Below are 20,708 nucleotides of genomic sequence, written 5' to 3' on the forward strand. Positions count from 1 at the left end.
TGTAACATGGTTCTAAGTGCCCATCTAGTTTGCTGCTAACGCTGTAGCACCCAGTTACTCAGTAAGTTGAGACCAACAAATGCCTGTTTAGTCTTACTGAGTTTTCCCCAGACCATGACAATATCACTCCTGTGTGTTTATGAACCAGCTGTTCACACCAGCCTGCCTCCTTACCTGGAGGAATTGGAGGCAGAGGCTGATGAGGCTGACGTTTTTCGACGCCTTCGTGCACGGCTAGGGGAGACCGATACACCAAGTTTCTTCTTGGGAGACTTGGACCGGCGCCAAGGGTCTTTCCACTCATCTGCTCGCTTCACCTGTGGCCCAGCGGAGACTGCCTCCTTCTTTGGTGGCTCAGCTTGTCGGCTAAAAACACAGAGAGGTTAGCAATTCTCAGGCTACCTTCCATTTGACAGTATTGCTACTTTGTGAAAGAAACTGAGAGGTGAGATTATGATCTAAGTGGCTTATCTGAGAAATGCCTGAAAAATAATGGGTCATCTACAAGAGGTAGCAGATATTCCACTTAAAAACAATAATTATCTTGAACAATAATTCTCTCTCCATAAATGGTTTCTGCTCACATGTGTCTTTTTCAGGGGAACACCCATCTTTCTCCTTCACTGTATCTAACTATACTGGTGTTTCCTTTTTGTAGTATATTACTTATTAAATTCCTATCTTCCCCAATAGACTGTAAGCTCTGAGAATGACAGGGAAGGAATCAGCCTTATTTAAAACATATTCTCTAGAGCTGGTACACAATAAATACTTATGAAATTAAAGGATAACAAAGTCTTTTTTTTTATTAGAAATTTTGTGAGTTAACAAACCCAAGTCTTAAAAACACTGGTTTAATTCATCCAGAGAACATCCTGATTAAAACCCCAGTGTCCAACTGAGGGCTGGTAGGTTATCAAGAGGAGACTCTGCTGAGCTCAATGGCAATTCTTCTAACTCCTGGCCAAACTATGTAAATACTAACTACAGGTGGGCAGATGAGACCAACTGGAAACAAATCAAGGCCTAAACGTGAAAGCCACAATCTGCACTGGAGAACTGGGAGTGAAGGGAGGCGGCAGTCACGCAGTCCTAACTGTGGGAGCCCACCCACCACTATCCATGAGCTCAGGGTGCAGAGAAAGTGGGAGTGGGAAGCTCAGAAGCCCTTGGGAAGAAGCTCAGCACCAAATCAGAAACACCTACAAACCTAAACATCCCCCCTACACATGAGCCGAAGTGGAGTTCCCACCAACAGCAGTTTAATATGAAGGTATCTGCTGGACCTCTGATTTTTAAAAATTCAAATATTATAAGTTCATTTAAAATTTTTTAAAAATACAGAAAGACAAGAAAATAAAAGTCCTGCTATCTCAACTCTCCAGGGACAGCCAAGATTTCGCATCTCGGCACGTCCTCTCCATCTCTTATTTCCTACAATGTACGCTTGCACGTGTGCTCACACTCACTCTAGACACAGCTGGGACCTGCCTGTGACTGCTGGGCTAGGCAGGAGCAGCTCTTCCTGTCACCCGTTTGTGGAGATGTGGTCTTTCAAGACTGTGTGGCAATTCACTGTCAGATGTTACATAATCTGAATGTTTCCACACGGTTAGCTGTTTTTTAGCTTTTAGAAAACACAAATAACATTAAAATGACCCTTTATATATAAATCTTACGGACATCTTTTTTTTTATTTTTTTAAGGTCAAATGCCTAGGAAGTGAAACCAGTGGGTCAAAACAAACAAGCATTTTACAGATTTGTGGTAGACTGCCAAACATTTTACCCTCAAGTGAAAAACTGACTTCTAATAACCCCACCAGTATGAGGTGTCCATTTTATCTGACTCTCAACAATGCCGGGTTCCTGCGTTACCAGTGAAACACCATAAGCACCACCAGAGAAAAATAAACCCCAAATGCTGGCAACTGTGGGGTCTTCAAAGTCTAGATGGTTCATACTAAACCTTGTTCTTGCTAAACGTTAAAATGTAGCCTAGTATTTTGTTTGACTGATGAGACTGACTGAAACCCAACAACGGCAAATACTGGTTCCCATTTGTTCCTATTGGTACCTCCAAGGCTGGAAGTTTCTGTCTTCTATACGTCCTGACACCTGTGAGATCTGGTTGTCTGTTTTGTTCTTGGCCAATTTTCTCGTAAGCTCTTCAGTTACAAAGAATTGGAACCCTTTCCCAGGCTACTTGCTTTTTAAGGTTTTGGGTGATGGTGTCTAACGTATAGAACATAACATTAACTGTCAAAGAAATTCCTTTTCCTTTTCTTGGGTAGCTTCTTATAGGCTTATAAAGTCTGTCTCCGTTCCAAGTCATACTCACTTGCATTTTTCTTTTAGTTGATCTAGAGTTTCTTTCAACTATTCCTGAAGCACTGGCTAACCAGCTCCTCTTTTCTAAACCGTTTGTGACGGGATGCGATCTTTTTTAAAAAAATATTTTTTAATTGATTTTTAGAGAGAAAGGAAGGGAGAAGGAGAGAGAGGGAGAAACGACGATGTAAAAATGTAACACTGACTAACTGCCTCCTGCATAGCCTGCATGGGGATCGAGCCTGCAACCTGGGCATGTGCCCTGAATGGGAATCCAACCGTGACCTCCTGGTTCTTAAGTTGATGCTCAACCACTGTATCACACTGGCCGGGCTGAATGATGATATTTTCAATTTATAATGGGTTTATTGGGATGTTGAAAAGCATCTGCAAACACTCTTAAACTCTGACCAATGACTTCTTGGTAGGTCCTGTCACTGTTTATCTATAGAAGATCTTTAGCAACAGTTAGACCCTGCTCCCCCAGTTCCACTGGGCTTTATTTATTTATTTTTAAAATATATCTTATTGATTTTTTACAGAGAGGAAGGGAGAGGGACAGAGAGTTGGAAACATCGATCAGCTGCCTCCTGCACACTCCCTACTGGGAATGTGCCCGCAACCAAAGTACATGCCCTTGACCTGAATCGAACCTGGGACCCTTTGGTCCCCAGGCCGACGCTCTATCCACTGAGCCAAACCGGTTAGGGCTCCACTGGGCTTTAGATTAGAATGTTATTAAACTTATTAATAGCATCTTGCAATTATTCATGTCTTCTTTTGTGGGTGTCAGCAAAGGATAATAGTTTTCTTCATAAAAGGTATTGCCTTTTGGGGGTAGATTTTCAGTTACTATTATAAATTCTCTTCACCAGCATTTCAACATCTAGTTATATTACATCATAACATATAAAAACCATTACCTGTTGATATTTCCAGAACTGTTTAATCAATCCACCAAGTAGCAAGTTCCATGCCTACTATTTGCCAAGAATAACATACCAGGAGGAACACCCAACATTTAAAAACTGTCCTAAGGACACACTAAATTGAGGCATAAAATCTCTGTTATCTTGGCCCAAACCCTGAGAGCTATTGCCACAAAACCTCATAAGCATGTCTTCCTGGAAGAGTAATCCAGGAAGGAAGCAAAACCTGTCTGAGGATTCCAGCCTGTCATAGGCCACCAGGGAGCTGCTTTCACATTTATACTTCTTGTGTTATTCTCATTCTAAAAATGCAACAGGAAATGGAACACCTTGGTCACTAGGTTTTTCATTAGTCATCAAAGTGGTCCAGCTCTATCAACTTGCAGTCCTTCTAACAGGGAGAGAGGAACAGATAGAAATCAAGGGAATGATTCATGACACAGCTGTGACAGTACTGAAAGTTCTTGCTGTAGTGACTGGGAAAGAGAAAGAATGCTAAACCCTGCCCCATCACAGCATAGAAAAGAAAATCACTTGAGACCACAGATAGGTGACCGACACAGGCCTCCATAACCTTTTAGAGGAAATGTTTCCTCACCAGGAAGAATCTTTCATTCACTCTGGAGATAAGACTATGGGTTTCAAAAAAGGCTGGCTCCTTTAACAGTGCTGGAACAAGACCCGGAGGTGTCCCTAAAATCTTTCATTTTCTGGGCTGGTGCCATGGATGGGCCTGAACACTCATACCACCTCTAGAGCAAGCCCTACACAGAGGGAGCAAACAGCTGGCTCGACTTCTCCCTGAAAATCTATCTTCTATATATATAAAAGGCTAATATGCAAAGTGTCCCCTCGGGAGTTTGACCACTTGCTATGATGTACGCTGACCACCAGAGGGCGGTGCGGAACGAAGGAAGGCCCCGGCTGGCAACTGGCAGCTGGGGAAGGGAGGCCCCGGCCAGCAGCCGGAAAGTCCCGATAGGCCCTGATTGCCGGCCAGGCCTTCCCGTGCACGAATATAGGTGGTACTTGGATGTAAAATCATGCAGTTGGCACAAAATGAAGATCAGGGATCACTGTGTTATTGAGTCACTCTGCAGACCACTAAAGTCAAATATTAATGAACTGAACCTCAATTGGTTTCTCTCCCCTGACTTGGGGACCCAAACCAGAAAGTAATGTTTTCAGGCTTGGATGCAAACTTAGGTATCTATTTTAAGTTTGAAAAGAATGACTGAATTAACAATAAAAAGTTCATTAAAAGTTCCATTTGGGCCTGCCGGCGTAGCTCAGTGGTTGAGCACTGACCAATGAACCAGGAGGTCACGTTTCGGTTCAATTCCCAGTCACAGCACATGCCTGAGTTGCGGACTCAGTCCCCAGTGTGGGGTGTGCAGGAGGCAGCCAGTCAGTGATTCTCTCTCATCATTGATGTTTCTATCTCTCTTTCCCTCTCCCTTCCTTTCTGAAATCAATAGAAAATATATTTTAAATAAAAGTTCCATTTGGGAAAAATGTTCATATTATATTGGGGAAGGGTAGAGGGAAGAGGCAAATCAGGTATGCTCCCAAACTCTTAAGCACAGTCAGTGTGGCAATGGGCCCACGCTGCAACCGCAGCAGTCATCTCCAGGCCATCTTTTCTACCTTTTCTCTTTATTCTTCAGAAAGTTTTCCAAATTTTCTTAAATCATCATGGTTTACATTTATTACAGAAAACACCTCAAACATTACCTAAAAGTTTTCCGTTTCTGCAAATAAAATCTTTTAATACCGTTAGCAAGTACATACTCTCAGGGATTTTACTAGTAATTGGTTTTAGTGACATGTTCTCATCTCTTATAGGAACCTCCAAAGGAGAAGTGCCCCTGCCCACTGAACGAAGGTGCTGGAGTCTAAAGTAGCTCATACAGAACCCAACGCCACAAATATCAGTCCTCAACAGTACCTATACAAAACACCATTAGGGCCAGCAGAAGTTGTCCTGTGCACAGTAGCAAATTAAACATGACCCAGTCAGTAAGGGAACAATAACTAGAGAGCAGGGATTAGGCTGATGGCCCTGGAAATCCTGGTAAGGCTGGCACCTCTGACCATGGAGTCCATGAGCCAGGACCCCATACAGGTTTGCTCAGGCTGTGAAGTCATTCTGGTGCCTCAAGCTGATGGCAGAGAAGTAGAGCTGCTTCTGCTTTCTTTCTTTCTTTTTTTTTTTTAATATATTTTATTGATTTTTTTACAGAGAGGAAGGGAGAGAGATAGAGAGTTAGAAACATCGATGAGAGAGAAACATTGATCAGCTGCCTCCTGCACATCTCCCACTGGGGATATGCCTGCAACCCAGGCACATGCCCTTGACCGGAATCGAACCTGGGACCCTTCAGTCCGCAGGCCGACGCTCCATCCACTGAGCCAAACCGGTTTTGGCTGCTTCTGCTTTCTGAGAGTGCAAGACATTGGAAGCCGAAGCCCTTCTCTCACTGAATGACAGCACCCCAGAAGAGAGCCTGGAAAACTAGAGACAAACTACACCCAAATGGAAAACAACAGGCTTGCCATGCCACCCACCAAAGACGAAGATGTAGATGGGAAGAAAACCCAGCTGAATGGAAACAGCTGGTAAGGTAGGACCTCAGCCAGAAATACTGCCATCAAGAGCTAGTGGAATAGATTTGGAATTTGCCTAACACTTCTAAACTGGGGGGGAGAGGGAGGAAGGGGAAGGATGGAGGGAGAAGGATGACTCTTCAGTAATCTCTGATGGAAGAAGTGCCCTTACCAGGCACAGGTATGACACAATCTTATCTCCCAGACACCCAATCCTTTGTTCAAGGCCATGGAGAGAGACTCCAAGGAGCAGAGATCATCTGTTCTATGACTGTCAAACAAAATGTCACAACAAGACACAGCAAAGGGGCCTTGAGTCAACTCAGGAGGAGCTCACATCTTACATCACTGACAGGTGTTAGTGCCAATGATGCAAGGTGGCCATAGAGCATGTCTGGAAACTCCGATCTGGGCAATTGCCAGGTTTGGGGTCAAAGGTAAAAAAAGATAAAAAGAATGAAAGTTCATTTCTAAAATAAAAAAAAGGATACACATCTAATATTTTAAAGAAAGGGAATTCGAAGTACATGGACTTTCTCTCAACTGAACTCACACTCAGTTTGGAGAAGCTCGGAATACTTTTCATGGCAGCTCCTCTGAGCTATTTCATCCAGGAACTTTTGTGGAACATTACAATGCTCACCTTCCTTAACACTGAGCAGAACTGGCCACGGAAGTCCCCAAGTGCACTCAGGGGCCACCACGCCCCTTTCCTGGACTACCCCGGGGGCCCCTCCTGCCTGGCCTCCAAGTGCACACTGCCTTTGAAGCCCTTCCTGCCCTATGCCACACAAGACAGGAGGCTCCTAGTCCCAGCTCACCTGGGTGGATGCTTGCCAGCAGAAGAATCCCAATCCCTTCCGCCCTCTGGAATGCCCACCTTGAGTAAAGTCCCGTGCATTCCCCTCCAAGGACTATCATTACTTTTTATGATCCACCCAGCTGGCTGTAACCCCTCCTCCAACCTCTACCATGCTGCGTGGCCCTCTCTTATGGACCTACACACAAGTAAGAATGTGATCTAACTTGTATTTCCTATTCCCATTTCTCAACTGTGTCTCTCACAGGACTGAGCAGAAGGCCTGTAGCACATGGCAACACATGCTGAATCAACAAGGCCAGAGCAAATCCCAGAACCCTGACAGGGTGGCTGTGATGGAGTAGGGCTTTCCAATGACAGTCCTTCCAAGGGAAGGTGGGAATAAGTTTTCCCTGGTGGGGGTGGGGGGAGGGGACGACACTTGGGGATAAAAGACCCATCACTTTAATCCTCAGATTTTGAAAACATATTTAAACTTAACCATAAGCAGGTAAACCTGAGAGAGGTAAAATGTAACTACTAACAACTTACCTTTTAAATTCTGAGTGAACAGAAAAAATAAATCTGTACTATTTCAAGTGGTGGGCAGATATCATTAAGACTTCCGGTTTCCAAGGTGAGGGCTTGTCATTTGAATACATTTTATGAATTTCCAAGACTATGAACACTGGCTTAGGTTTCATGTCATTTCTCCACATTCCATCATCCTTGGTCCCCACAATGAATATACAGCTATGACTATAAACAGAGTAAGGTTCACACAGGCTCAACAATGCTTCTTTCTAATTCAGGATTGTATTGGTATTCATCTGTACTTATCTAAATCCTACCCATTCAGATGTCTATATGAATGCATGAGAGACAACTATTTATCTTTTCATCTTTATCAGTCGGGCAAGTTCTGGATAATTTAGTCTGTAAGGGGTCAAGAAATTAAACAGGATACACTTTTTGCTCAGCCCAACCAGTGTTTCCCGCACCAGTGAGACAGGCTGAATCCAGACCAAGTGACCAGAGCGCCTCACCTCTGCTGATGGCAGTTGGTGCTGGGATGGAGGCCCATAGAAGAAGCATAAGTGAAAGTTTGGGGGAGGAGAAGAAGGGAACAACCCAGGTCAGAAATGGGGGATAGATGAGGAGAGAGGGGAGAGAACAGACCCACCTAATTTGGTGAAAAAAGCTGTCTCTGATTTTAGGCAGAACTCATTTAATCAAGCTTCCTGAGTCCCGACCTACTAGCTCAGAAGGACCAAAAGTAGAAATATAAAAATCAAGCTTTTCTGTTCAAATAAATATACAAAATTCCAAGATAACTTAAAGAGTGATTACTAGATAAGTATCACATGATCTCACTCATTTGTGGAATATAATGAACATAAAATTGATGAGCAAAAATAGATCCACAGACATAGAAGCATTTAACAGACCGTCCAACCTCAGAGGGAAGGCAGGGGAAGGTGGGAGGGGAGAATAAGAGATCAACCAAAGGACTTGTATGCATGCATATAAGCATCCTATCTAATAATAGACAAACATGGTAATTGACCGTACCTTCGCTACACCTCCCATTGGCTAATCAGCACGATATGCAAATTAACCACCAACAAAGATGGCGGCTAATTTGCATACTGCAGGCAGGGCGGGACAGCATAGCCGCCAGCACGAGCCACCATCTTGGGCCACAGGCCGGCCCCAGAAGCTGGTGATCGGGGGGAGATGGGGGTCTCCTGCCCAGGCCTGACACCTCTGGCGGAGGCGTCAGGCCTGGGCGAGGGGCGGAGCCGGCAATCGGAGGGGTCTGGGGGTCCCCTGCCCAGGCATGACGCCTGGGCCAGAGGCATCAGGCCTGGGTGGGGGGCGGAGCCGGTGATGGGGGAATATGGGGGTCCCCTGCCCAGGCTTGACACCTCTGGCGGAGGCATCAGGCCTGGGCAAGGGGCCGATCCTGCAATCGGAGGGTGATGGGGGTCGACGCCTCTGGCCAAGGTGTCAGGCCTGGGCGGGGGGCGGAGCCGGCAATCGGAGGGGTCTGGGGGTCCCCTGCCCAGGCCTGATTCCTGGACCAGAGGCATCAGGCCTAGGTGGGGGGCGGAGTCAGTGATCGGGGGGATATGGGGGTTCTCTGCCCAGGCCTGACCCTCTGGCCCAGGCGTCAGGCCGGCCAAGGGGCCGATCCTGTGATCTGAGGGTGATAGGGGTCGACGCCTCTAGCCTAGGCATCAGGCCTGGGAGTCCCCTGACCAGGCCTTATGCCTGGGCCAGAGGCATCAGGCCTGGGTGGGGGGCGGAGCCGGTGATCGGGGGGATATGGGGGTCCCCTGCCCAGGCCTGAAGCCTAGGCCAGAGGCATCAGGCCTGGGTGGGGGGGTGGGGGTGGGGCCAAGCCAGCGATTGGTGTGAACTACAGAGGAAACACCTTTTCTGACTGCTCATTGGTTAAGCTCCCTATATGCCACTGGTAATATTCTTAGTAACTTGGGTAATAAGAATCAAAAAAGGTGATCTAGGGTTTTTCACCACACTCCTGGTGAAAAAAACGAAGGTCCGCTGCTGGAGGGCTAAGGAATGTCATATCCTGCCCTAGCCAGTTTAGCTCAGTGGATAATGCCTTGGCCTACCGATGGCAGCGTCTGGGTTCAATTCTGACCAAGGGCATGTACCTAGGTTGCAGGCCCCTCCCTGGCCGGGGCCCAGGTCAGGGCTCAGGCAGGAGGCAACCAATCAGTTTTCCTCTCACTTTGATGTTTCTCTCTGTCTTTCCCTTTCTCTTCCTCATTCTCTAAAAATCAATGGAAACATATCCTCAGGTGAGGATAAAAAAAAAAATCAAGAAATTATTATAAAAAAAAAGAAAAAAAGAAATTAGTATATGAGAGACACATCTTGAAAATGCCTAAAGAAAGTTGTCATTTTTTCATGGTGAAGGGATGGGAGTCCATGTTGATGAAAACACCTTGGTGACTGCGGTGACTGGCAGTGGCTGCAGCAGCGGGGTGATGGGGCTGGTGCCTTCCCCTGATCAGCCCGGTCACCTCCCACAAAGGGAGGCCAGACTGTGGCTAAGGCTCTATCCCCAAGGGGAGCAGGGACTGGGCCTAAGCCGTCACTAGGACATCCCCTGAGGGCTCCCAGTATGTGAGAGGGGGCAGGCTGGGCTGAGGGACACCCCCGACCAGTGCACTAACTTTGTGCACCGGGTGCCTAGTCCTATCTAATAATAGACAAACATGGTAATTGACCATACCTTTGCTATGCCTCCCATTGGCTAATCAGCATGATATGCAAATTAACCGCCAACAAAGATGGCGGCTAATTTGCATACCACAGGCAGGGTGGGACAGCACCATCCTGCCTGCCCCGCCGCCATCCGGGCCTGCTATTTGCCACCTGGGGCGGTGGGGCGGGACAATGCCATCCAGCCTGCCCTGCTATCTGCAACCCGGGGCGGCGGGCGTTCCGTGTGCGACCTGACCCAGGGCGGCGGGGCGGGACAGCATGGCTCCTCTATCACCCCAGCTTCCTCATCACAGCTCCCTTGGGGGTCTAAGCCTTTAGTCGGACATCCCCCGAGGGCTCCCTGGCTGCCAGAAGGATATCTGACTGCAAGCTTAGGCCTGAGGGACCCCCCCCCACCCAGTGCACAAATTTTTGTGCACCAGGCCTCTAGTAACCAATAAACACAGATAGTAGGGGGGTAAGCGCATGTGCTGGGGGATGGGAGTGGCTGGGGAGAGGTAAATGAGGGACAAAGGAGACATATGTAATACTTTAAACAATAAAGAATTTAAATTAAAAAAAAAAGAGTGATTATTGTAACAGAAAGATTCATCAAAGCAGCCTTTTAAAGAATGAACTCTCTCAGTGTATCTAAAATATGTGATTTACCCTGAAAGTTCTGTAAGAACATTACTTTGCCCAATGTTAGGAAAGCATGAAAAAATATAACAAATTTAGACCTGGCAGGGTGGCTTGGTTGGTTGGAGTGTCATCCTATACACAAAAATGGTTGCAGGTTCGATTCCCAGTTGGGGCACATACTGGATTGTGAGTTCAATCCCTGGTTGGGGTGCATATGAGAGGCAACTGATGGATGTTTCTCTCATATCGATGTTTCTCTCCCTCCCCCCCACCCCCCCCCGCCTGCCTTCTTTAAAATCAATAGACATATCCTTGGTGAGGATTAGAAAAACACACACACAACTAATTTAGGGAGGCCAACTCATTGCAACTCAGATAAAAAATAAAAACTTATCACAACTAAGTATCCTGCTGTAGCCATAAATAACTCTAAAATGATAGACTACAGTCCTAACATTTACTTTCAGAAACACAACTATATACAGGAAAGGAGCTTGTTTAATGAGAAGATCAAGAAGAAGGAATGACAGCCTAGCCAGTGTGGCCCAGTGGCTGAGCGTCAACCAGGAGGTTACAGTTCGACTCCTAGTCAGGGCACATGCCCAGGTTGTGGGCTCAATCCCCAGTGGGGGGCGTGCAGGAGGCAGCCAATCAATGATTCTCTCTCATCATTGATGTTTCTATCTCTCCCTCTCCCTTCCTCCCTGAAATCAATACACACACACACACACACACACACACACACGTGTGTGCGTGTCTGTGTGTGTGTGTATATATATGTATATGTCAAATATATACATAAAAGAAGGGATGAAAGCTGGTTTCATCACCAAAAAACTGTTAGAACTAATAAACGAATTCAGTATACTTGCAGGATACAAAATCAACATATAAAAATCAGCTGCAGCTCTATACACTAACAACAAACTATCTGAAAACAAAACAACCCCATTTACAAGTATATCCAAAATAATAAAAATAATTAGGAATAAATTTAACCAAGGAGATAAAAGACCTGTAAAATAAAACTTACCAGACACTGATGAAAGATACAAATAAATAGAAAGATATTCCATGCTCATGTACTGGAAGAATTAATATTGTTAAATGTCCATTCTACTAAAAGTGATCTACAGATTCAATGCAATTCCTATCAAAATTTCAATGGCATTGCCCTGGCTGTTTTGGTTCAGTGTTTTGGTTCAGCCTGCAGACTGAAGGGTCCCAGGTTTGATTCCGGTCGGGGCACGTGCTGGGTTGCGGGCTCGGTCCCCGATGCGGGGCATGCAGGAGGCAGCTGATCAATGATTCTTTCTCATCACTGATGTTTCTATGTATCTCTCCCTTTCCCTTCCTCTCTGAAATAAATTAAAAAAAAATATTTTAAAAAAATTTCAATGGCACTGATCATAGAAATAGAAAAAGAAAATCCTAAAATTCTTATGGAACCATAAAAGAACCAAAATAGCCAAGCAATCTTCAAAAAGCAGAACAAAGTTGGAGGCATCACATTTTCCAATTACAAACTATACTACAGAGGTATAGTAAGCAAAACAGTATGGTACTGACATAAAAACAGATATGGATCAGCCTTGGCCAGTATGGATCAGTTGGTCGGAGCATGATCCCATATACAGAAGGCAACCAATTGATGCTCTTTCTCACACTGATGATTTTCTCTTTTCCATTCTCTCTTTTTATCCACTTTCCCCTCGCTCTAAAATCAGTAAGCATATCCTCAGGTGAAGATTAAAAAAAAAAAAGGAACATAGATCAATGAACAGAATCAAAAGTGCAGAAATAAATTCTTGCATATAAGGTCGACTTATATTTGACAAGGGAGCCATGAATGCTCAATAGGTAAAGAACAGTCTCTTCAATTAACGGTGCTGGGAAAACTAGATATTTATATGCAAAAAAGGAGGAGGGGGAGGGGGAGGGGGAGGAGGAGGAGGAAGAGGAGGAGGAGGAGGAGAAATTAGACTCCTATTCATTTCAAGAATTAACTTGAAATGAATGAAAATCTTAAATGTAAGACCTGAGGTCATAAAACTCCTAGAAGAAAACAGAGGGAAAATGCTCTTTGATATGGGTCTTGGCAATTTTTATAGGACACCTAAAACACAAGCAGCAAAAGCAAAAATAAACAAATGGGACAACACCAAACTAAAAGCTTCTGAACAGTAAAATAAACAATCAACAAAATGAAAAGACAACCTACAGAATGAAAGAAAATATTTGTAAACCCCTACAACTCAATAGCAAAATGCCAAATAGTCAGATTTAAAAATGGGCAAAGCTTCCGAATAGACATTTTCCCAAAGAGGACATACAATCAACAGATATATGAAACAATGTTCTACATCACTAATCATCATAGAAATGCAAGTCCAAACCACAATAAGTTATCTCCTTACACCTGTTAGAATGATTATTATCCAAAGCAAGCAAGCAAACAAACAACCCAACAAACAAAAAGCCCAAAGAAATCCAAGACATAAGGGTTGATGAGGATATAGAGAATGGGGAACCTTGCACTGCTGGTGGGAATGTAAATTGGTGCAGCCACTATGGAAAACAGTATGTAGAGTCCTCAAGAAATTAAAAATAGAACTACCATATGATCCAGCAATCCAATTCCATTTCTGGGTATATATCCAAAGGAAATGAAATAACTCTAGAGGTATATGCACTCCCATATTCACTATAGTATTATTCAGAATAGCCAAGACATGAAATAACCAATGTCCACAAACAGATGAATGGATTAAAAAAAGTGGTAAATATATTCAATGGAATATTATTCAACCATGAAAAAGAGCACCGTGCCATTTGGGACTACATGAATTGACCCTGCGGGCATTATGCTAAGTGAAATAAGCCAGATAAAGACTCTGTTCTTATTGTATATTTTCATATTGGAATCTAAAAACTCATAGAAACAGAGAGAAGAATGGTGGTTGCCATGTACTAGGGCAGCGGTTCTCAACCTGTGGGTCGTGACCCCTTTGGCGGTCGAACCACAGGGGTCGCCTAAGACCATCCTGCCTATCAGATATTTACATTACGATTCATAACAGTAGCAACATTACAGTTATGAAGTAGCAACGAAAATAATTTTATGGTTGGGTCACAACATGAGGAACTGTATTTAAAGGGCCAGAAGGTTGAGAACCACTGTGCTAGGGGGTGGGGGAAATGTAGGTCAAATTATATAAATTTTCAGTTATAAAATAAGTTCTGGGATCTAACATATAGCATGGTGACTGGAGTTAACAATATATATTTTTTAAAATATATTTTATTGATTTTTTACAGAGAAGAAGGGAGAGGGATAGAGAGTTAGAAACATCGATGAGAGAGAAACATTCATCAGCTGCCTCCTGCACACACCCTACTGGGATGTGCTCGCAACCAAGATATATGCCCTTGACCGGAATCGAACCTGGGACGCTTCAGTCTGCAGGCTGATGATGCTCTATCCACTGAGCCAAACCGGCTAGGCCTGGAGTTAACAATATTGTATTGTGTATATAAGTTGCTAAGAGAGTAGACCTTAAATCTTATCACCACACACGCAAAAAAGGTAATTATGTGAGATGATGCTGGTGTTAACTAACCTTAGTGTGCTAATCATTCACAACATAAATGTGTCAAATCATCACATTATACACCTTAAATTACACAATGTTATATGTCAATTATAACTAAATAAAGCTGGAAAAAATAAGAGGCCTCCCCTTAAAAAGAAAATAAACTTCATCACAAAGGTGAAACGACAAACCACAGAATTGGAGTATGGATTTGTAAATTAGATATCTGATAAGGGACTTGTATTTAGAATCTATAAAGAGCTTTTAAGACTATCAAATTTAAAAATGGGCAAAGGATCTGAATAGATATTTTCCCAAAGGATATATATATATATGTCCAATAAGCACATGAAAAGATACTCAACCTCCTTAGTTATCAGAGAAAAAGCAAATTAAACTACGATGAGATAGCATTTCATACCCATTAGGATGCCTATAATAAAAAGAATACATAACAAGTATTGGCAAGGATGAGGAAAAAATTGGAACCCTCAGACATTTCTGGTAGGAATGTAAAATGTTACAGCTACTTTGGAAAGTCTAGAGTGCCTCAAAAGGTTAAAGATAGTTACCACATGACCCAGCAATTTCAATCCTAGGTTTTCACCCAAGAGAAATGAAAAAACATGTTCACACATAAAGCTGTACATGAATGTTCATATTCATGACAGCTAAAAGGGAGAAACAACCCAAATGTTCAACAAATAGTTAAACAAAAGATCATATATTTTGACCAAAGGACCAGTGCACAAAAATTCGTGCACTCGGAGTGGTGGTGGTGGGTGTGTCCTTCAGCTCGGCCTGCGCCTTCTCGCAGTCCGGGACCCCTCTGGGGATGTCCACTTGCTAGCTTAGGCCCGCTCCCCTAGGGGTTTGGGCCTAAGCTGGCAGTGAGACATCCCTCTGGTAGCCTGAGAGCCCTTAGGGGATGTCCGACTGATGGCTTAGGTCGGCTCTGCCACGGAGGCAGGAGAGGCTCCCGCCACTGCCACTGCTGCGCTGACCAGCCACGAATCGGCTTCTGGCTGAGCAGCGCTCCCCCGTGTTGAGCGTCTGCCCCTTGGTGGTCAGTGTGTGTCATAGCGACCAGTTGTTCTGCTGTTAGGGTCAATTTGCATATTACCCTTTTATTATATAGGATTCCATTTATATGAAATGTCCACGATAAGCAATTCCAGAGACAGAAAGTGGATTAGTGGTTGCCAGGAGCCAGATGGGTGTTTGGGGAAAATGTGAAGTGACTACTAATGGGTACAAGGTTTCTTTCTGCGGGACAAAGGTGTTTTAAAATTGTGGTGATAGCACCACAAGTCCATGAATGCTCTATAACCAAATAAATTTGTACATTTTAAATGGGTGTATTGTATTGTCTGAGAATTATACCTCAATAAAGCTGTAAAAAGCACACACTAACTTTCATCTAATTCCTTGATTTTCTAGAGAGGACCACCTTTCCTGCTCCAGTATTTAAATATGTTTAAAAAGAAAAATAAGCTGTGCGAAGCCCGAGCCTGCCTTGCCCTTTGGGCCTTTACTGTGGAGCATGTCCTCACTGCCACACAGAGAACAAATTAAGTGGAGAGGCCAGCAGTCCACCTGGAGACCCAAGGTCCTGCATTCTAGTTGCTAGAGCACCACACTGTGGCCAGCAACAAACATGCACAATCTAATTTCTTCTCCCAAGCCCCAGATGAACTGGGAATACAGGAATTTACTGATTTAGGAAAATAATAGGGTGGTGCACACAGTGCATGCTTCACAACACACATGTTACATGATGAGGCAGCAACTACTAATCAAAACACATTAACATTTCTTCAGCAACTTACTTTGGGACTGCAGGGGAAGGGCTGTGGGAGGCAGGCAGGGCCAAGACAGTGGAGCTGCAGGCCCTTCCTCCGGGGCCCCACAACCCAGCAAGGAGCCCAGTGCTGGGTGGCCTACCTTGGTGGCTGTGGGGAGCGGGGCTTTGGCTTCTCCTTTTCCTTCTCCCGCTCTTTCTCTCTGTCTCGGTCTCTGTGCTGTCTGTCCTTCTCGTCCCGTTTGGCTCGCTCTCGCTCCCACTCCTCTTTCCTCCGCTGCCGCTCCTTGTCGCGCTCTCGCTCTCGCTCCCGCTCCCGCTCCCGCTGCCGGCGCTCTCGTTCTCGGTCTCGCTCACGCTCCCGCTCGCGCTCTCGCTGTCTGTTCTCTCGCTCTCTTTCCCTTTCCCGTTCCTTTGTTGAAAAGCCAAACACACAAACACACGCTAGCTGCAATTGAAACACTTATAATGGAAAGTACAAAGAAAATGCAGAAGAGCAAGCGAATGAAGATTAGGGAACAATCTCTGGTGGTAATTTTGTACGGTTTCTCCTTAAAACACAATGTTAAAGAATGGATTAGATGCTAACTTAGGGTGCAACACAACCTAAGAGTGAACTCTTCCAACCACTAATTCTAACCTCATCAGCATCCAAGGGCTGGTGTGAGTCCTAGTTGCCAGCATATGAGCCAGTGGGCCTTCCTGGCCTCAGCTCTTCACATGTAGGGTGGAGACAACCAAGACTTTGCACAGGCTTAGGCCTGGGCATCCAAAGCACTGTGCGCAATGGTGTCTGAAACAGAGAGTGCACCTCAAAATGGTGGCTCTTGTTTTTCTAAGCATAATCCTTAAACATCTTTTTCAACTATTACTCTGTTCTCATTCATATATTTGCTCTAATATTCAAAATTAAAAGTGAATTATGCACAGATCACAGCACACTGGCAGGCTTTGAGCTTTAGGTGGCTGGGAAGAAGTGAAGTGCACTCCTGACCTTCCTGCTGGCCCACCGTGGGGGGAACGTGGTGGAAAGGGACTCCAGCAGGTCCCTGCTATATTCCAAGGCAGCCCTGCCTGGCACGAGGCACCGCACCCCTATAGCCCAACCCTAGTGAGGAATCTGCTCTACTGGGTAGAGGGGCACGGATGGCCAACCAGGGTCCTTGTCTCTCCATAAGCTCGCCATTTGATGGGTTCCCAGGGAAGTCACCTTCCTTTGGCCCTAAAAACGCATGACTATCACATAAATCTTAGCATAAAAACTACTAAACTGCTTCTAACTGATCTCTTTCTAGTAGCAGCTGTTTCATATCACCCTAATTCAACTTAAAGGCTGAAGCACATATATTCACAAATACAGATAGTCCTCGGGTTACGTCAGACTCGACGTATGTCATTTCGTGGTTACGTTGCCATCTCCCATTTATTTAAAAAAAAAAAAAAAAAGTTGCCCTAATTGATTTGGCTCAGTGGATAGAGCGTCAGTCTGTGGACTCAAGGGTCCCAGGTTCGATTACGGTCAAGGGCCTGTACCTGGGTTGTAGGCACATCCCCAGTAGGGAGTGTGCAGGAGGCAGCTGATCAATGTTTCTCTCTCATCGATGTCTCTAACTCTCTATCCCTCTCCCTTCCTCTCTGTAAAAAATCAATAAAATATATTTAAAATAAATAGATAAATAAATAAAAAGACAAATAAATAAAAAGGCCCCTACCCCCTGCATTTAAAAAAAAAAAAAAGTTGTCATTTTGACATATGTACATATGTGCTTTAGGTTTTTTATTATTTATTTACCACAAGTAAAGGTCAGGAATTGTTATCTTTTAAATTTTTTTTATTATTTCACTTCACTACTGCTGTGTATGTGCTCCATGTGAGTGACGTAGGTACTTATGTAAGTGGGTTCTGACTTAGGCAAAAATCGCGTTATGTCGCGCCATAGGAATGGATCTCCAACGTAACCCGAGGACCTACTGTATACACTAAACTCTCAAGAGAAGTACTATTATAGACCAGTTCTCCGTTAGACAACGACATGGTTGGCAGAGGCCCAAAGGAATGTACTGAATTGGTAAAGCATAACAATTTTAAGTGATATTACTAAGGAGCCTGAAAAAGTAATATGCTTAAGAGGGTGGAACACCCTGCAACTTGTATCAATACCCCAATCACCAAGTGTAATTTTAAAAAAAGAAAAGAACATAGATAAATCCAAGAAAGTCTCTTTTCAAATCACCACATATTTAATATGTGGATCTGCATTAGTTCTTCAGTCAATGGGCTGGAATTAGTACACTGTGCTGACATAATTAAGCGCATATGAAGCCCTAGAAATTAAAAAAGCGGGCAATTTTAACAAATCAATCAGTGAAGTTCAGAGCTGCAAATCTAAGTCCTACTTACCCGGTAATTCTGGTACGGTTCTGTTTCTGTATATTGCACCCTGAAATTCTCATACTGCCCGCCACGCCAGAACCGGTCTATTTCATAATCATAATAAGGATCTGCATAAGGCTCAAGTCTGAAAACAAAAACAAAAAAAGTAAATCTTTTCACTTAAAAATAGTATTGTAAACATACTACATAAAAATGTTAACAAAAAGAATCCAATACTATGTTAAGAAAATAATATAGCATGACTACGTGGGATTTATTCCAGGAATGCAAGGTTGAGTCAATATTAGGAAATTTATGAGTAAATCTCATATGATAATACACCTAAAGAGAAAATTAAAAGGATTCCATCTACAGATGAAGAAAATGTCTGTGATGAAAATTCAATACCTCTTCCTGATGAAAATACTCAAGAAAATAGGAAATAATGCTTTCTTAATATATTCTAGAATAAAGCCAGCATCTTACTTCAGGGGAACAGGAGATAAATTTTTTAAGATTGGGACAAGGCAAGGAGACCTGCTGCCTCCTCAATGACCCGCCATTGTGCTGAAGGCACTGCCAATGCTGGCAGTTTGAGAAAAATTAACATATAGAAACCAAAGGCCTGGGGCAGGGAGGGCTAGAGGGGGTCAATGGGGGTAAAAGGGGACATAATACTTTCAATAATAAAGATTAAAAAAGAAAAAAAGAAACCAACGCCTTCATATACACAAATAATAACTAGTTAGGAGACAGAGGGTAGAGAAAACTTCATTTTAGCAAGAAAGAAAAAAAAATACTTAGGAACAGCCCTAGCCGGTTTGGCTCAGTGGATAGAGCAGGGGTGGGCAAACTTTTTGACTCGAGGGCCACAATGGGTTCTTAAACTGGACCCGAGGGCCGGAACAAAAGCATGGATGGAGTGTTTTTTTTTTTTTTTATTTTTATTTTTATTTTTTTTTTATTGCTTAAAGTATTACAAAGGGTATTACATATGTATCCATTTTATCCCCCCGCCCTAGACAGTCCCCTAGCCTCCCCTATCACCCAGTGTCTTATGTCCATTGGTTATGCTTATATGCATGCATACAAGTCCTTTAGTTGATCTCTTACCCCCCTACCTCCTGCCCCCCAACCCTCCCCGGCCTTCCCGCTACAGTTTGACAATCTGTTTGAGGCAGCTCTGCCTCTGTATCTATTATTGTTCAAAAGTTTAGAATGGTCTCTATTGTCCATGAATGAGTGAGATCATGTGGTATTTTTCCTTTATTGACTGGCTTATTTCACTTAGCATAATGCTCTCCAGTATGGATGGAGTGTTTGTATGAACTAATATAAATTCAAAGTAAACATCATTACACAAAAGGGTACAGTCTTTTTTTTTTTTTAGTTTTATTCATTTCAAACGGGCCGGATCCGGCCTGCGGGCCGTAGTTTGCCCATGGCTGGGATAGAGCATCAGCCTGTAGAGTCCCGGTTTCAATTCCAATCAAGGGCACATGCCCGGAGTGCAGGCTCAATCCCCAGTAGGGGTCGTGCAAGAAGCAGCCGATCAATGATTCTCTCTTGTTATTGATGTTTCTATCTCTCTCCCTTTCCCTTCCTCTCTGAAATCAATTAAAATATATTAAAAAAAAATACTTAGTAACAAAAACATTTGACCAGAAATATGCAGAACCTACTTGAGGAAAACTTTCAAAACACTCTTGAAAGACACAAAAGTCATGGCCATCTCTAGGCATCTTCATGGCCTTCCACTGGCTGCTTTCTAGGAAATCTCTCCTCTGGTGTTTCCAGTGCCCCTGGCAGAGATAATCCAAGGCTGGCTCTGCCAAATGACACAGTTCTTTTTCATCCCAAACAGTCGAACATCTTTCTAACAACCTAACCTCACACCACTCGGATGATATTTTTAAAAATATGTTTTTATTGATTTCAGAGAGGGAGAGGGAAAGAGAGAGAATCATTGATTGGCTGCTTTCTGCAACCCCCCCCCACCCCCCCCCGGGGATCGAGGCTACAATCCAGGCATGTGCCCTTGACCGGAATCGAACCTAGGACCCTTCAGACTGATGCTCTATCGACTGAACCAAACCGGCTAGGGCCACTCATATATTTAATGACAACCATCAATAACTGCAGCACCACATCTGCTACCCAGAAAGGAGAGAATACAGTCCCTGAGGCACAGCTTTTCCTGTGTCCTTAAAAATACAAAACCAACACAATACATAGCCGATGAAGACCACAGAAAACACTTTTCCAAAAAGGCGTGAGGGTATATGCACTCTCAAAGGAGGGAGTGTGGACAAATTTGTTTTGGGGAAACTAAGCAAAATGAAAATGGCCCCTCTCCTGCAGGATTTCTCAATTTTAGTGTTCCTTGAACTAAAGGG

The 20,708-nt window shown here is 43.9% G+C and overlaps 1 protein-coding gene across 7 annotated transcripts in view; it reads right to left on the reverse strand.

The window, feature by feature from the left end:
* Window positions 1-20,708, reverse strand: part of ZC3H18 (zinc finger CCCH-type containing 18) — a 70,725-nt gene that overhangs the window by 13,351 nt on the left and 36,666 nt on the right. For 6 of the 7 annotated variants that reach the window (XM_059667083.1, XM_059667086.1, XM_059667085.1 and 3 more), the window contains 3 exons: window positions 18,340-18,457; window positions 16,082-16,350; window positions 175-366 (listed from right to left, as the gene is read on the reverse strand). In XM_059667083.1, the coding sequence (XP_059523066.1) occupies window positions 175-366; window positions 16,082-16,350; window positions 18,340-18,457 (579 nt within the window). The remainder of the gene's footprint in view (window positions 1-174; window positions 367-16,081; window positions 16,351-18,339; window positions 18,458-20,708) is intronic. The other variant, XM_059667087.1, reaches the window with a different exon arrangement.

This window comes from Myotis daubentonii, chromosome 15, assembly GCF_963259705.1.
Source record: "Myotis daubentonii chromosome 15, mMyoDau2.1, whole genome shotgun sequence".
NCBI classification, from domain to species: domain Eukaryota; kingdom Metazoa; phylum Chordata; class Mammalia; order Chiroptera; family Vespertilionidae; genus Myotis; species Myotis daubentonii.